At 40.2% G+C, this 19,155-nt stretch overlaps 1 protein-coding gene across 2 annotated transcripts in view; it reads right to left on the reverse strand.

The window, feature by feature from the left end:
- ARHGEF9 (Cdc42 guanine nucleotide exchange factor 9) overlaps positions 1-19,155 on the reverse strand; it is a 298,553-nt gene that overhangs the window by 251,649 nt on the left and 27,749 nt on the right. For both annotated transcript variants that reach the window (XM_047764828.1, XM_047764824.1), the window contains exons 2-3: positions 18,744-18,888; positions 1,463-1,557 (exon numbers count right to left, since the gene is read on the reverse strand). In XM_047764828.1, the coding sequence (XP_047620784.1) occupies positions 1,463-1,557; positions 18,744-18,888 (240 nt within the window). The remainder of the gene's footprint in view (positions 1-1,462; positions 1,558-18,743; positions 18,889-19,155) is intronic.

A 19,155-nucleotide genomic window follows, 5' to 3' on the forward strand; every position in this document is an offset into this window, starting at 1 on the left:
ACTATAAAACAAAATCTCAACTTCATGATACATCTCCCTGACCAAGAGTTTCTAGGTGGTGGTTGTCATGAAACAAGCCAGAACTGCTGTGGCTAGAAGTCTATTTATTTTCTTTTCTTTTTTCTTTTCTTTTCTTTTTCTTTCTTTTTTTTTGTCTTTTGTCCTTTTTAGGGCTGCACCCACAGCACATGGAGGTTCGCAGGCCAGGGGTGTAATTGGAGCTGTAGCTTCTGGCCTATGCCAGAGCCACAGCAATGCCAGATATAAGCTGCATCTAAGACCTACACTGCAGCTCATGGCAACACTGGATCCTTAACCCACTGAGCAAGGCCAGGGATCAAACATGTAACCTCATGGTTCCTAGTCGGATTCGTTTCCACTGCACCACAACAGGAACTCCAGAAGTCTATTTCTGAGTGAAAATATTCAAGTTGGAGCTTAGTGATAGTAAAAGGTAAGTCACTAGGCCAGATATCTCAGCTCTAATCTCACTAGGGTTTAACCACAGAACTGCAGCCTTTTATGTCCAAACATGTTTATTCCCACATAGACTGACTCATGCAGACACACAGACACATTAGAAGGCAAGCATCTATACACACCTCAAGCAAAAAATGCAAATGAACATGCCCATAGATCCAAACACATACAACAAAAGCACCAAATGTTAAAACACCCACGGATACACACAGAAGGATACTATATCTATAGATACAGACGCATAGAGAGAGAAAGAGAGAGAGAGGGAGAGAAAGAGAGAGAGAGAACAGACACACACAAGCAGCGAGTTAAGTTAAAAAGACTCATTTTAGTCATGCTCTGGGACAACCATATATGCATGAAATAGTACTTTGCCACGCATATAGATGGGCAAAGATGTATATATAGGCATATGTGAATAGACATGCACATGAACAGAGATACAGTGAGAAAACTACACTTATTATACTTACATAAATACTCAAGAGACATGGATATAATGACATGGAGATAAAGAAGCCAGCCATCACTGAACTCCAAAACCAGCTATTATATATATATGCATTTATAAAACATTTCCAAGCAAATGCACATAAATATGCCACCAATCATCACTGAAGATGGTCATAAACCCAAAAGATGTAATAAAAGTAAATCAAATTTCCCATGGTTTAAAATCTCACAGCCCACCCTCCCATCTGCCACAGGAAAGGTAGCCAAAGACATCGGCAGCAGCAGGCTGTGTGGAAGCCATAAAAAGACCTTGATTTATTTCACAGAAAAATTAACCTCAGGGAAAAAAGGTTAATACTCCCAACATTTTTGTAGTCATAAAATAGCTTAGAAACCCATTTTAAAAATTGCTTCCATTCCACATGTTGGAAGCTGTAAGCAATATATACAGTTAAAAGATAGCTTAGAAGAAATAAATGGTTCCAGAGGCTCAACAAGTTCCAAGATGAAACTTGGAAAGATGTCTTACCTCATTAACATACTTGGTTCCTGGTCCCTGGGGGTTCAAGTATCCAGTGATGTTCTTGTAGGTTTCTAGTGTCTTGGATCTCTGGTTCAAGTTACCTGTGGTAAGAGAATACCCCTTAGGTTGAGTCCAGACTCAGATCCTTTTAGAGAGTTCTTGCTGCTGGTGAACATGGTCCATCTCTCAGAATTACCAGAATTAAGGTGGCTGAGGGGTGGGAGGGAAGGTTATGCTTAAGCAAGGCCAGTGATAGTGATAAAGGGGGCAGAAGTTAGTAAAGAAGAAATCCAAAGCCAGTATCTGAGGTATCCTGGACCTTCTCTACACTGCTCAGATATCTTGGGAAAGGAAGAACCTCAGAATCCTGTCTGTAACTGCAAAGAAGAACTCCAGGTCTGGACAATTCTCTGGTACCTGAAGTTTTACATGGTATGGAAAGTTTGGTTAATTAAAATACACAAATACGGACTTTACTGGTGGCTCAGCAGGTTAAGGATATGGCATTGTCACCACTGTGGCCCTCATTACTGCTGTGGTGCAGGTTCAGTCCCTGGCCCAGGAACTTACACATGTCATGGGTGTGGTTAAAGAAAAAAAAACAAAAAAAACACAAATTTTGTCAAAATCTTGCTTCCAGTAATAGCTATAATTTCTTGCCCCTCCTAACACTTACCTGGTTTTAACTTTTCATTCCTTTCTATAACCCACCTATTAAGAAATATGAGCAGTAAATGTGTCCAAAAACCTGTGAGTATGAGGAGAAACTGAGGACATATCTAGTCAGACTCAGTTAGCAAGTGAAGTCTGTGTTCTTAGAACAGTCAAAGAGCACTTCCTCTGCTTAAAAGATAAGGATACTGAGGCTCCCCTCCCTTCCCTTCTCTTACTGAGGGGAAAGACTGGAAAAGACTACACACAACACACAAAGAAATCCAGCAATGATCAGTTTAAATAGTAGATATAATTATGGGTCAAAATATATAAACAGCATAGTAACCACAAATCAAAAACCTAAAATAAATATACAGAAACAAACAAACAAAAAGAAACCCAAACATACTACAAATGAAAATGATCAAACAACAAAAGGAGAAACAAAAAGAAATTATCAGAAAAGAACTACAAAAATTACTAGAGAAAAAGTAATAGGATGGTGATAAGTAACAGACCTATCAATAATCACTTTAAACATTAATGGACTAAATGCTCTGATCAAAAGACATATGGTGGCTGACTGGATAAAAAATAAAACCCTTCAATAGGCCGAATACAAGAAACTCACTTCAGGGCTAAAGACACACCTAGACTGAATGTGAGGGGATAGAAAAATATTTTTCATGCAAATGGAAGATAAGAAAGCAGGAATAGCAATATTCATATCAGAAAAGTAGACTTTAAAATAAAGGCTATAACATAAGACAAAGAGAGGGAGTTTTCTGATGGCTCAGTGGGTTAAGGATCTGGCATTGCCATGGCTATGGCATGAGTTTGATCTGTGGCCTGGAAACTTCTGCATGCTGTGGGTGTGGCCAAAAAAGCTATTTAATAAGACAAAGAAGAGCATTATATAATGATAAAGGGATAAATGCAATAAGAGGATATTATATTCATCAACATATACATGCTCAATACAGGAGTACTTAAATATATAAAGCAAATACTAACAGATGTAATGGGAGAAATTGACAATAATACAGTAATAGTAGGAGACTTTAACACCCTGCCAGCATCCACAGACAGATTATCCAGACAGAAAATCATTAAGGTGACAGTAAATGATGCAATAGACCAGTTACAATTGATGTCTACAGGATATTATACACATAGACAGAAAAATAAACACTCTTTTCAAGTACACATGGAATGTACTCCAGGATAGATCACATAACAAACCTCAACAAATTTAAGATGATAGAAATTATATCAAGCATTTTTTTCAGACCACAATGGTATGAAATTAGAAATAGACCATAGAGAGAAAAATGGGTAAAGAAAAAAACAAATGAAGACTAAAAATCATGCTATTAAAAAAACAAAGTTTCAACAATGAAATCAGAGAGGAAATCGGAAAATAACTCCAATCAAATAAAAATGGAAACACAAATTTCCAAAATCTATGGGATGCAGCAAAAGCAATTCTAAGAGGGAAGTTCATAGCAATATAGGTCTTCTTCAAGAAACAAGAAAATCTCAAATGAACAGTCTAAATTGCCACCTAAAAGAACTGGTAAAAGAACAAACAAATCTAAAAAATCAGCAGAAGGGAAGAAATAATAAAGATTAGAAAGGAAATAAAATAGAAATCAAAAACACAATAGAAAAGATCAAAGAAACCAAGTGCTTTAAAAAAAAAGATTAGCAAAATTGGTTCATCTTTAGCCATTCTCATCAAGAAGAGAGGATCCACATAAACAAAATAAAAAGGAGGACAAATAATGACTGATTTCACAGAAACAAAATAAAAAGGAGGATAAATAATGACCGATTACACAGAAATGCAAAAAACCATAAGAGAATACTGTGAACAGTTATACTGGACAACCTAGAAAAAATGAATAAATTTCTAGAACCATTCAGTCTGCCAAATCTAAGAAGAAACAGACAATGTGAACAGACTAATCACGGAAAATGAAATTGAATCTGTAATAAAAAAAATCATAGCAAACAAAAGTACAGGAGCAGACATCTTCATATGAGAATTCTACCAAACATTTAAAGAAAAACTAATGTCTATTCTTCTCTAACTATTCCAAAAAATTGAATAGGAGGGAACACTTTCAAATTTGCTCTATGAGGCCACCATTGTCCTGATACCAAAGCAGACAAAGACACTACAAAAAAAAAAAGAAAATTACAGACTAATATCTTTGATGAATGTAAATGAAAAAATCCTCAGCAAAATATTAGCACACTATATATAAAAATATATAAAAAGGATCATATACTATGACCAAGCTGGATTTATTCCAGGGCCACAAGGATGGCTCAACATTGGCAAATCAATCAATGTAATACAGTAGATTAGCAAAAGGAAGAATAAAAATCCCATGATCATCTCAACTGATGCAGAAAAAGTATTTGGCAAAATTCAACATCTATTTTTTATGATAAAAGCTCTCATTAAAGTGCATATAGAGGGATCATATCTCGTCGTAATAAAGGACATTCATGACAAACTCCCAGCTAACATAATACTCAATGCTGAAAAGCTGAAAGCCTTCTCACTAAATTCAAGAACAAACAAAAATGCCCAGTCTCACCACTTCTCTTTAATATAGTATTGGAAGTCTTAACCCTAGCAATCAGACAAGAAAAAAAGAAATAAAATATATCCAAATTGGCAAGGGAAAGAGGTAAAACTGTCACTATTTACAGATGATATGATACTTTGTATAGAGAACCCTAAATTCTCCATGCGAAAACTATTAGAACTAATAAATGATTTAAACAAGGTTACAGGACATATGGTTAATATACAAAAATCTGTTTGTTTCTATACACTAATAATGAAATAGCAGAAAGAGAAAGTTGAAAAACTAATACCATTTAAAACCACATTAAACATACCCAGCAATGAGCTTAACCAAGGAGGTTGTAAGACCTATACTCTGAAAACTATAAAACAATAATGAAGGAAACTGGAGATGATAAAAGAAATGGAAAGATATCCAGTGCAATTAAGATTATTTTGGCCACCCTCCACAACATGTGGAAGTTTCCAGGACAGGGACTGAACCTGTGCCACAGCAGTGACCAAAGCCACTATAGAGAAAATGCTAGATCCTTAACCTGCTGTGCCACAATAGATCTCCCGGTGCAATTAAGATAATTAAAATGCCCATACTCCCCAAATCAATCTTATTTAATGCAATCTCTATCAAAAGACCTATGACATTTTCTAATATATAATGACATTTTTCACAGAACTAGAAGAACTAGAACAAATCCTAAAATTCATATGGAACCACAAAAGACCTCAAAGCCATAAAAAATAAAGAAATATTGCCATTTGCAGCAACATGGATGTACCTAGAGTACGCTATGCTTGGTCAAATATGTCTGAGAAAGACAAGTACTGTATTCTACCACTTACACACAAAATCTAAAAAGTTATACAAGTAAATCTATGTGAAAAAGAGAAACAGACTCATAAATATTGAAAACAAACTCGTGGTTACCAAAGAGGAGAGGGAAAGGGAGAGGGATAAATTAGGGTATGAGATTAACAGATACAAACTATTACATATAAAATATAAAGTAAAAAGGATATACTGCATAGCATAAGGAATTGTAGACATTATCTTGTAATAACCTATAATGGAATATAATCTGCAAAAAATACTGAATCACTACTCTGCACACATGAAGCTAACATAATATTGTAAAGCAATCATACTTCAATTAAAAAAAAAAAAGAAACCCAGTAGAGAACTCAGGTCTTATGACAGCTGGCTCAGTTATCAAACATGGATAAATGATACCACCTCTTAGGTGGAAACTCTGAACAGCAAACCATCCTTAAAAGTGTCATCATGAGCTATAGGTTTGAATCTTAGGCAAAGCAGCCACAAAAGTGTCACCATGAGCTATAGATCTACTCCAGCCCATACTTGCCACCACTGCAGAACATTATTTCTGTCTGTTTAAACTTTGGCCAGCTAAAAATTAAACCTCCCACCTGGACCAGACCCCAACCACAGTCCCATGATTATGACACAACACACGACCCCTGTCCTATACAACTTAACTCTTCCTAAGCGGTGGGGGGCCTGAGTTCTTTCTCAGTGCCCCAGGCCATCTCTCTGGTCAATAAAACTTGCTCGAGACATCTTGCTCCAGTTGACTGTCTTTTCTTCTCTCCTATGCACTAACATTTTGGTGCTGAAACCCAGGAGTGTTAACCGGCCCTCCCTTTCTAATTTCCAGGCTTCTCCTAATGCTCCAAGGCTTGGAGGAACAATTGATGACACCACCCAGGGCTACTCTCTGGGGGTTTTCTGAAGGTACTTCTAGGTCTTGGGGGCAGTAGTTTTTAGCCCAAAAGGGTGGAAACCTCCTCTGTTCTTTAACTCTTTTCCTGTTTTCTATCCCCTAAACTGAAGAGCCTTTCAGTGAATGGAGAGAGGCTATTGGAACAACTGAAGACTCAGGCCAGGGCTACTCCCTGGTGAGCTCTGAAGGTTTCTTCAGTTCTTTCTCCCAGCAACTACCGCTCATATGAGTGAAAGTCTCCCTCTCTTCTTTGTGACTATGGAGCTCTGAGGTCTCAAGTGCCTTCTGATGATTACCACCACCCCCCAACACACTCCACACTGGCCTTCATTTCAAAACAAGTGGAAGGTGAGTGAATATTGAAGCTCTCCTCTTCTATTTTTCTCTTTTCTCCAACCCAGACTGATCCTACTCTCATAAAGTCTGGATGTCCAGTCAGCCAGGTCCTGACTTGTCCCAGGGGCTGGTTGATCCCCCTCCTCTGGAAAAACATTTCCTGATCAGGACAGAGCCTCTGTCTCAGATCTCAGACTTTCCTAGGGGGATGCCCTTCTGATTGGGTGGATTCCCCAGTTCAGATCCTAGGCTCTCTCAGTGGGACGCCTCTCAGAGCACCTAGGTGGGCTAAAAGGCTCCATATATCGGCTTTTCACTCCCAAATTAATGCTACGGGTGCCTCCTTTTCTCTCCCTCCATGGGACATACTTCTCAGTTGCCTTCTTCATAATCTTTAAACTCTGGGACTTCTCCCAGATATTAAGCCCAAGGGTCTCATTTTCTTCTGCAATATGGCCTTGCCCTAATATAAATTGGATAACAGAAGGCAATGGCCTGAAAACAGCACATTTTTGATTACCAAATTCAATGTGATCTAGAAAATTTTCTGCAATGCAATGGGAAGTGGTCAGAAGTTCCCTACATCCAGGTGTTTGTCTACATAAGGTCTCAACCCTCTCTTTGCTCTGACTGTAACTCATATCAGGTTCTCCTACTAAATGAACATCCTCTCGCAGTCTCTCCTCACCCTTCCCACAAGCTGAATCCAAATATCCTCCTCCCTATCCTTCTTCCATTTCTTTGACCCCATAGATGCCTCGTTCTCACTCTGATTCCTCATGACCCTGAACCCCTGCCCCCAACCCCCCCCCCAGCCATAATCCCCCCATGACCAGATCCCACACAAAAAAATCTTCAGAGGCCCCTCTCCTTGCTTTAAGGGAGGTCACAGGAGCCAAAGGCATTGCCAGAGTTCATGATCCTTTCTCTCTGGGAGACTTATCCCAAATAGAAAAATGCCTCGACTCTTTCATCTCAGATCCCACTACTTATACAAAAGAATTCCAGGAGTTCCCGTCGTGGCTCAGTGGTTAACGAATCCGACTAGGAACCATGAGGTTGTGGGTTTGATCCCTGGCCTTGCTCAGTGGGTTAAGGTTCCGGCGTTGCCGTGAGCTGTGGTGTAGGTTGCAGATGCGGCTCGGATCCTGCGTTGCTGTGGCTCTGGTGTAGGCCGGTGGCTACAGCTCTGATTCAACCCCTAGCCTGGGAACCTCCATATGCCGCAGGAGCAGCCCAAGAAATGGCAAAAAGACAAAAAAAAAGAATTCCAAAAATCTCATTCACTCCTAAGACCTGACTTGGCAAGATATATATGTTATCCTTAACTATTATCCCCCTGAAGAAAGGGAACAAATTTGGCTGGTAGCTCAACCCCATGCAGACTTTCAAGATCCTGCTAACAATCCCACAGGAACTCTGGCTGTCCCTCGTGTGGACCCTAATTGGAACTATCAAACAGACTCCCTAGATAGGCAAAAGAGAGGCTACTTTATCTCCTTCCTAATAGAGGATATGAAAAAAAATGCTCATTAAAAATTGCTAATTATGATAAAATTAGAGAAATAATACAAGAGCCCCAAGAAAATCCAGCTCTTATGTCACATCTTACAGAGGCTAGTCTTAAATACACCATCTTAAACCTAGAAAGTGAAGAGAGTAAGACCTATCTTCACATGCACTTTAGCTCTCAGTTAGTACTAAATATAAAAAATAAACTACAGAAGCTAGAAGATGGCCCCCTGACCCCACAAAGTGACCTTATTAAAGCTGATTTAAAGGTCTTTAATAATAGGAAGAAGAAAAAGCCCCAAAACTAAAACAATCCATAACTAAATACCAGCTTCTTGCTGCTGCCATACAAGAAAATCCTCAAAAAATAAACCAAGGTCCCCAAGTAGGCATATTAAACACAAAGAATAAAATGACACCCCCCCACACACACACCAGGGGCCTGTTTCAAATGTGGTTTTGAGGGACATTGGACATGGGGAATGCTCCAATATGAGGCCTCTTCCAGGCCCTTGCCATAAATGTGGCCAAATGGGACATTGGAAGGGGGACTATGGGAAGCCCAGGCAGACCATTGCTGCCCCAACCCCATGAAATCTGCTGCAGAGACTATCAACATGCACAACTTGTTGGGCCTGGCCATGGAAGATTGACAGGGCCCAAGGCCACCAGGCCCCCACCCTCTTACTACCACTCTAGAGCCTCGGGGATCTATGGCAGTAGCAGGTAAGACTGTGTCATTCTTACTAGACACAGGGCACATACTCTGTACTACCTAGTTTTCAGGGTATAACCTACACCTCCCCCACCTCTAGATCAATTACCCACTATACCACAACAGGGTGAACCTTTAATCTGCACACTCTTTGACACCACTTTTTGCCATTCATTCCTAGTCATCCCCACATACCCATAATCCTATAATCGGGAGAGACATCTTAATTAAATTCCAGGACTACATTCAATTCCCCACAAAAACCAAACACAAAATTATACTCTTATGCCAGCCAGACTCAGAGCCTACCCCTCCCAGTCCCTTCTCTTTCCCCTCTGATATAAACCCTATTGTTTGGAACACTAGTATCCCTACAATTGCTAGCTATCACTCTCCCATTGTCATAAAACTAAAGGACTGTACATAATTCCCTAACCAATCTCAATATCTCATTAGTCTAGATGCCAAAAAAGGCCTAAAACCTATCATTCAATGCCTCCTAAAGGGTAATATTTTTAAGCTTACTCACTCTCCATACAATACTCCTATCCTTCCTGTTAAAAAACCTGATGGGTCCTTTAATTTATTTCAGGATGTTCGCCTCATCAATCAGGTAGTCCTACCCATTAACCTGGTCATTCCAAACCCATACACTCTGCTGTCTCATATCCCTTCTGATACTTCTTATTTTTCCGTCCTTGAGTTAAAAGACGACTTTTCCATGATTCCCCTAAACCCACCCTGTCAGATTTATTGATTTATTGATTTATTGATTTATATGGACTGACCCGAACACTCTCTCAGCTACTCAACTGACCTGGACAGTCCTCTATCAGGGTTTTAGAGATAGCCCACATTCCTTTGGCCAAGTCTTAGCCAAAGACATTAGCCAATTTTACATAAAACTTAGTACAATCTTGCAATATGTAGATGACCTCTTGCTTTGAAGCCCCTCATTCTTTCCCTTACAACAACACACTTATCTCCTTTTAAATTTCTTGGCTGACAAGGGATATTGGGTATCCCCCTTCAAGGCTCAACTATGTCAACAAACTGTCATCCATCTTGGACTTCTCTTAACCCCCCCACACATAGCTCTCACTACAGATAGAAAAGCTCTCTTTGAACAGATGCCTATCCCATTAAACAAATAAGAAGTCTTAAACATTCTTAGTTCTGGTAGGATATTTTAGGCTATTGATGCCCAATTTTGGAATTTTGACAAAGCCACTTTACAAGGCTCCACATAGACCCATCGAGGAAACTTCAGGCCCATCTATATCCATTAAGGATCCTTTTCAAAAATTAAAACAGACACTTTTCACTGCCCCAACCCTGGGATTTCCTAACTCTTCTAAATAATTCTTACTCTACATACATGCAAGAGAGGGATTTGCTGTGGGTCTCCTGACACAACAATATGGAGGTGAACTCCACCCCATCACTTACTTGTCCAAACAACTAGGGTCAGTCATCCAAGGATGGCCTGTATGCCATCTACCTTATTAATGTATATTATTAATGTAATGTATGCCTCTACCTTATTAATTCCATAGGCCCCAAAACACCCTTCTCATTGAGGACCCCTTTAAAAGATGTTCAACCCTTAACCCAGCTTCCCTGCTCTTCCAACCTCTCTAATCTATTGACTGCTTTCATTCCTGTATTGAAGTAGTTGATTCCTTATTAACCCCCTTTCCTCAACTATCTGAAAAACCTATACCGGAAACACCTAATCAGTATACAGATGCCAGTGCAAGTAACACTTCCCCACATAAAGCAGGTTATACCATTGTCACAGAAACAAAAGTTTTAGAGTCCTCTACACTTTCCCTTGGAACCACCTCTCAACAAGCTGAATTAGTAGTGGCTTTGACTCGTACTTTAGCACTAGCCAAGGACAAAATCATAAAATATATATATAGACTTTAAATATACTTATCACATACTCCATTCACATGCTGCAATATATGGCAAGAATGAGGTTTCTTGATGACCCAATGCCCTCCAATAGTCAACAGATACCTTATACACCACTGCTATGGGCAGCATGACTTCCAAAGAAGATAGCAATTATTCACATAAAAGGCCACCAACCCCCCTCTTCAGCCCTTACTGGGGAAATGCCCTAGCAGATAAAGAAGCAAAGAGATATGCCTTGAATTCCCAGCTTCCCCAAATCATCCCATTACAAACAAACTTCATTAAACCTCATTATAATCAACAAGAACATGACTACACAGAATTAGGGGCAAAGACACAAAACCACTGGGTGACTCTACACAGCAAGCCTATAATCCTTAAAGAACAAATACATGACATACTACAACTCATACATAATCAGTTCCATGTAGGTTTTAGACCTTTGCTAATATCCCAAGTGATTACTCAAACTTGGAAAAGGTCACATAGTCATGTAAGATGTGCTTCCAATCATCACCTCAAGGTCAGATTAGGCCACCTCCATTTCCTACACATCGGGCTCAAGGACACCTTTCTGGACAAGACTGGCAAATGGACTTTACCCACGTACCCCAAATAAAACATTTTCATCATTTACTCACCTGGGTAGACACCTTTGCAGGGTGGATTGAGGCATTTCCAACAACTATTGAAAAGGCATCTGAAGCAGCAAAAGTTCTATTAAAAGAAATTCTGCCTTGCTTTGGCCATCCCAATTCTCTTCAATCAGACAATGGTCCAGCTTTCATCTCAAACATAACTTAGGAACTCTATAAACTCTTAGGAATCCAGTGGAATTATCATCTTACTTATCATCCCCAGTCCTCAGGAAAAGTGGAAAAAGCTAATTCCCTCCTAAAGCAACAGCTAACCAAATTAACCCTTGAAACACAACAAACATAGATTACCCTCTTGCCATTAGCACTTATGTGCTTATGAGCTTTACCCAGAAAAACTCTAGAGATAAGTCCTTTTGAACTAATGTATGGAAGATCATTTATTTACAACAACTAGCCACGGGCAACCCCAACTCTCTATTTTCTAAAATATGGCCTGACCTCATTTAACCAGCCATCTACTTAGACAATATGTAAATGACTATTTACCCTCTCCTGTACGGTACTATGATCCTTCGACTCTAATTCTGGAACCTGGGTTTGGCTAAAACATAGGATTTCTGTTAACACCCAGATGGACTGGCCCTTTCCAGGTAGTGCTCAACATCCCTAGTGCTGCTAAACTAATGGGAGAAGCAGGATGGATTCATCACACACAGCTTCAATGAGCCTCCAATTCTGAACTAGACACCCTCTCATTACCTCCTCCCCTTATCCAACTTCACCTAAATAGAAAGCTACTCAGCTTTCTGCTACCAGCCAGAGACTTTCCTGAATTCCTGAAGAAACTGACACTGACTCCTTGGCAGCAGAAAACACTGCCACAGCTGAAACTACTACCTGAAGACAATCTCCACTGATCATTTATTAAGCTATGACTAAATAACAAGGCCTAGATAAGATTCTCTTTAACCTGGTCATTCTCTTAGTCCTCATTTTGGCCATCTAATTTCTATTTGCTCTCCTCACACTCCCTTGCAAAACAGTTCCCTGGTACTCCACAGACTGCTTTCGTGAAGTACATCAAGTACTCTGGGGAAAGAAAATCACTCAAAACTAACAGAACCTCGATGACAGATCATTACTACCTCAATAAATTAGACCCAAGAAACACCTCACAAACTTTCTAAATGTCATAATTGACAACCTGACATATGACTCTTCATACCACCTAACTAACCACAGAGACCTCCTTTCTTACATCGCTGACCTTTGGCTCCAAGGAGATTTCTTGGATATCCTTCTACATCTTTTGACATGGCACTCATTTATTCTATGTCTTCTAACATACAATTTATTTAATGATCATATTTAAACTCATCCTAATGTCCCAAGCTCTCCCCCCACCTAATCCCTTCATTACAGACCTCTATATATATTGTCTCAGACATTACCCACAACTGCTCTTTACCCTGTTGGATTTGTATTCCTATCAGCACCTGCCTTTCAAGCCCATCCTGCCCCCTTATAGGCCTAGGAACAGACTCAGGTTTTCCTTAAACTATAAGAAGGAGATGATATCTCAGATTTTGGTAGGTCTAATTTGTTTAAGGTCTAATTTCAAACACAGGTCTCTCCTCTCCTGCCCTACCTCATTCCAATTTCAGGACAGCGAGGGTATTTATCAGCCCCTTTAGTGGCCAAGGTCCCTCTCTGTATCAGAAGAAAACCTTGGAACATAATTTCAGGAGAAAAACCCTTGGAAATATGGACCTCAGGTATTGTAATCTTACGATAGACCTATCACCCCAAAGTTATCATGAATATATAGAGGCTGGGACCTCAAGTTGAGCACCAAGGCCTACAGCACTATGGGGAATATGGATAGGTTCATATGGCTTATATTTCTGTCAGGGATGAGGAATCTGGTCCTTAAACATTAACCCAGATAGCCAATACACTCTCCAATTCAAATCTGATCACGGTATGTTATTAAATTTACCTGCACCCTATAGAGCATTCCTGGACATAGCACAACATAGGATAGATACTGAAAACCACACCCCTGAGGAAAAAACAAATACATTTTACTCCAAACTTTGAGAACAGCCCACATGGCAATGTCAGTTACTATCTTCAGTTTTGGTGTTCCTCAGGTCATTGGAGGAAATTGTAGAGGATTTGGACAATGGAAACATGTAGTAACCTATCATCTCACAGGCTGCCTTGATTTTGGACAAGGGCTCTTTTTCCTTTGTGGTAACAGTATATATGCATACCTACCAACTAACTGGACCAAATCTTGTACTTTAACCTTTCTTGCCCCACCCATCCAATGTTCTCTAGAAACTGATCCCATCCCAAGACCCATCTCAACTTTATTAAGGCCAAACAGAGCAATACATTTACTATGCCTTTGGCCAGGATAGAAATCATAACTGCAATTGGAAGAGGAACAAATATCTAAGTAAGATCCTCAAGGAAATAACAGATCTATTGACTTATTTACAAGATCAAATTGACTCCCTGGCCACAATAGTACTACAAAATAGATGAGGATTAGACCTCCTTACAGCAGAAAAAGGGAGAATTTGTGTAACCCTACAAAAGAGTTGTTGTTTTTCAAAATCAAATCAGGACTGGTCAGAGAAGGCATAAAATGCCTAATAGAACAAGCAACCTGGTTCCAACAACAGGGGACCCAGGGCTTCTGGCCTTCTGCCTCCTCCTTAATCTCATGGCTAGCCCCCATTCTCATAACTCTCATCCTTCTCTTTGTTCTGCTAATGGCCGGGCCGCCCCTGTTTCATGTTTTCTTCTTTTTCACAGAAAACCATTGAATCAGTCACAGACAAGTGAGTCAACTCGAACTTGGCTTTGCAGAACTACAGATACCACCAGACTCCCCCAACCCTAACCCTACCCACTAATTGATGGCCCTACTCAACAGGAAGAAGCTACAGAAGAAGAGACCTTCACTCCTTTCCCTATTAAAAACAGAGAGGAATCTTTTAGATGGAAACTCTGGACAACAAAATAGCCATAAAAGTGTCATCATGAGCTACAGATCTGCTCCAGCCTGTACTTGCCAGCACCTCAGAACACTATCAGACATTTGTTCTATCGGACATTGTTCTATTTAAACTTTGGCCATTTATCGACAGATGATTCAATTAGGAAGATGTGGTATATATACACAATGGAATACTACTCACATAAAAAAGAACAAAACAATGCCATTTGCAGCAACACGAATGGAACTAGAGACTCTCATGCTGAGTAAAGTAAGTCAGAAAGAGAAAGACAAATACCATATAATAGCACTTATGTTTGGAATCTAATATATGGCACAAATTAACCTTTCCACAGAGAAGAAAGTCATGGACTTGGAGAATAGACTTGTGGTTGCCCAGGGGGAGGGGGAGGGAGGGGGATGGACTGGGAGCTTGGGGTTAATAGATGCAGACTATTTCCTTTGGAATGGATTAGCAATGAGATCCTGCTGTGTAGCACTGGGAACTATGTCTAGTCATTTATGATAGAGCATGATAATATGAGAAAAAGGAATGTATAAATGTATGTGTAACTGGGTCACCATGCTGTATAGTAGAAAAAAAAAATAATGTATTGGGGAAATAAATAAGATAAAATAAAATAAATAAACTTTAGCCAGCTAAAAATTAAACCTCCCACCTTGACCAGACCCTAACCACCCTTTTATGAATATGTGACTTGACACATCATCCCTGCCCTATAAAACTTAACTCTCCCTAAGTGGTGGGGAACCCTGAATTCTTACTCAGGGTTCCCAGCCACCTCTTTGGTCAATAAAACTTGCTTGGGACCTCACTAATATAGTTGGCTGTCTTTTCTTCTCTCCTTCATTCTAACACCACCACCACCACAGAAACACTCAAATATTGGGTAAAGATACATCTTTACTTTGTTCTTAATTGGTCAAAGCCATTGTCTTGCTTAAGACTGCTCATAACAGCCCCAGGGCTGTTCAACTGTGTGGTATTAGATTTTTTTTGCTGTACTCTATAACAATCTAGGTCAACACCAATCCAGAACCACCCCTACTGGGAGGTGTTGGCCCACAGTGGGAAATGATCTGAATGTCAATGCCAAAACAGGCCTCTGAGTCAGCCAAGCTTCAAGTGGTTTGAGCATAGCTCAGCAAATATGAGGGTTTATATGCATTCGGATATGCATGCATGGCGTATGCTTCCAGGGTTCTTGTCCTTCCAAGGAGAAAACTCACCCCTACTTTATTTAGAAAATAAATCTCGAATTCTAATATTTACATCAGCATATATTTATGGATAATCAACCATGTAAAGGGCCTAGGTAAGACATAACTCCATTTCTAATTTTGTTATTATTGTTACTACTACCATTCCCATCTTGTTAATTGTATAGCACCTAAGAGCTTATAAAGCACTTTTATGTTTGTTATTCCTTTTGGGCTTTGTGGAATCCCCTGTAAGGTTCAAATGATTATCCTAATATAACAGAAAAAAAAAAAAACTAAGTCTCAAAGTAGTAAAGTGACTTATTCTATCTAGGTCACACTGCTAATATGTGACAGAACTAAGACTCAAATCCACGTATATCTCGCTTCAAAACTTTTGGCCTTTCCAGTACACCAGAATATCAAAAGGCAAATTCCACTGACTTTCCAGTTTTGCTCAATAAATTTTTGTTGTGTGAGTGAGTAAGCAAATGAAGGAGAGTAAGTAGTCCTGTCTGTACTGGGGCAGATTCAGATTGGGCCCTACAGTGGTATATGTGTGTGTGCTTGTGGGGGAAATCCTTGGGCACATTGGTAGAGGGCAGTGGAGAGAAGGAAACTGCCATCACTGAGTTCCTTGTAATCCAGAAACTGACAGGGACATTAACAGATTCTCTTTCACTCTATCCTCACAATAATCCTATGAGCCAGATGTTATCTAGTATCTCATTTCATCAGATAGTGAAATTGAGGTCCAGATAGGTTATGCAACCTTCCCAAAGTGACAGAACAGAAATTTTAACTTTGGTTTGTTCATTCCAAAGCTAATTCTCTTTCCATTATAATAGTCTGCCTTGAGAACCTTCTGATTAGAAGCCAAGAGGGAAGAGATGGTAGGAGAGTTTGTAGAGAAAGACGGAAGGGCAGATTATACAGTAGAAACCAAACTGGAGTCCTCTGGGCCCTGAGCAATATGGAAGTAAAACAGGTACTAATATCCAGGGATGTTAGAGGATCTGAATGATGATTGGCTTCCCAAATGGGATACTGATGCCATTCTCCTCCCTACGGATATTTTTAACCCAAGTGTCTGTTTGGGACATTGAGAAGCAGAACAGCAATGTGGGAGCCACTTATATCTCTGAGGTGAGTGTGGCTGCTGAGGTGATGGCAGGACCTATGACAAACTCAGAGGTAAGTTTTCCCACCAATGATCTATAAATAAGCCCACAGCAGTCCCTAAGATAGCTATTAACCCTGACTTTGCTAGGTCCTCCCCTGAGGGACTGCTGTTTGCTGTTAACAGTCAGGAGCATGGTGAGGGTGAGGCACTCTGATGTGCTTGGCAGTTGAGTTGTAGCAGCTGTTAAAAAAGCCTCTGAATTGCTGGGGGGTTGGGTTCATTTCCTTAAAAAAGAAGGAGGAGGGAACAAGCTGTGACCAGATCCCCTTCTTTAGATGCTCTTGCCTAGTCTCCCAGGGGATTATGTGAGAGTGCTTTATTCTCAGGCAAAGGACTTAGAAAATATGGCAGGTATCTACTGCTGCCTTGGTGCCCACAACTTGCAGTCTTTTTAAGGGGGAAGGAGGTGGCTGGCAAATCCAGTATAGGTGAGCTTGAATGGAACCAAGTCATGAAATTCCAAAGTTTAAGAGTTTCCCCTAGAACTGGAACAAAATCACATTTTGAGATGGTGGAAAGTCAGGAGGTTGAAGCCCTCAGTCACAAGTCTGTTATGAACGGACTTATGACCTTGAGCAGGTTCCTTCTCCCATCTGAGCCCATTTACCCATTCATAAAACAAGATGACTGAGCAACCTCTAAAGACTCTCCTAGTTTTGACAGTGAAGGATTATCTCCCTTCAGAATTCTTCACTCTTTTACCACCTCCCTGACTTCTGGGAATTTCTGAAGGAGATGATGTGACAAAAGACCCAAGCCTGAAATTTCTTTGGCTCTTATCTTCCTAGAATTCTGGCAAAGAATTGCAGGGTTGGAAATAAGTACCAAGCCAAAGCACCCCACATGTCCTCAACACATGGAGTCAGGAGAAAAAAAAAAGAAGAGCAGAGAAGTGGCAATTCCCAAATCTTTGGGGTTGAAGGAAACTTTGGGTCATAGGGAAGTGGGATCAGGGTTCCCAGAGCTTGGAGACAAGATAGAAAACTTTGGAAAGGAATACTACAAAGTCTTGTATGTTCTTAGCATTAATGCAAATTATGTTGCTGTAAAAACAACTGGAGATGGGGCATGTTAGGGGACTGTTAATGTGTGCTCTAAGGCCCATAGGTAAGAGTGTATGGATTCTCCCAGTTGTGGGAGAAGATGGAGATTTACTTATGAGCCACACGAATCTGTAAGTCAGGGCTAGCAAGCTGAGTTACAAAAGATGTACCCTGAAGCTCTAGGAAGGAATTGAGGTGTTGGTTGGGGGAAGACTCTGGGTTTTGAGTGAAGTGAATGAAGTTGTTTTCAGCCTCGAGGAGCTTTCCATAGTTAGTGGTCAGTGAAGGGGAAGGGACCTGAGACCCTCAGAGAGTAATTCTAAACAAGATGCAAGAGAGACAGGGCTAGAATGATCCCATGGGAAGTGGGAAAAATGGAATTGGTTCCTTTGAGGCCAGGAGAGTGTTATAAGTGCATTGTGAAAAGGATGAAGAGGAGAAATTGGAGTTTATGAGACTTAGAAATTATTAGACACAGAGATTCTGGGAAAAAAATGAGGAAAACGAGATTTCTGAGTGCTTTGAGATTAAAGGATCCCCAAATAAGGACATTTGCATTTTAAAAGAAAAGCATGGAAAGGCAAACATTTATTCCAAGGTATTGCTAAGTGAAGTTTCAAGTACCATTGAGCAAGAGTACTGGGGAACTGGGAGGAAGGATTGCAGAAGAAGGGTAGTCAACACAATCTGTCTATGTGTGAGGCCTGCTGGGCATGTCCTGCCTCAGGAACAAGGGCACAAAAGGCATACCTGTGCAAATCCTTCTGAATCTCCTCCAGCTCACTTGATCCAGCTCCCGGGGGATGCCCTTTGAGATGGGCAGAGAGTGACATTTTTCCAGGAGGATTTTGAGGGGTGGAGTCCTTGGTGATGGTTCCTCTGGGGGAAAGAAAACCTACAAAGAAAACTAATCAGGATCAGTTACTCAGTGGGGGTGGAGAGTGAGCCAACATTTGGCTTAAACAACAGAGCTCCCAAGGAACTATCTGGTCCTTCTCCCAAATTCAGGCAGGTTTACTGTGTATCATCAATTAATGCAAGCAAAGATCCAATGACAAAGAGCCTAAAAGACAACAGGGAGTAGAGAAAATAAAAATAAAGCAACTGAATTAAAGAAAACAGCACCTATTTGTTTATCCCTTCTTGGGGATTTTTTTGTGTG

This window comes from Phacochoerus africanus, chromosome X, assembly GCF_016906955.1.
Source record: "Phacochoerus africanus isolate WHEZ1 chromosome X, ROS_Pafr_v1, whole genome shotgun sequence".
NCBI lineage: Eukaryota > Metazoa > Chordata > Mammalia > Artiodactyla > Suidae > Phacochoerus > Phacochoerus africanus.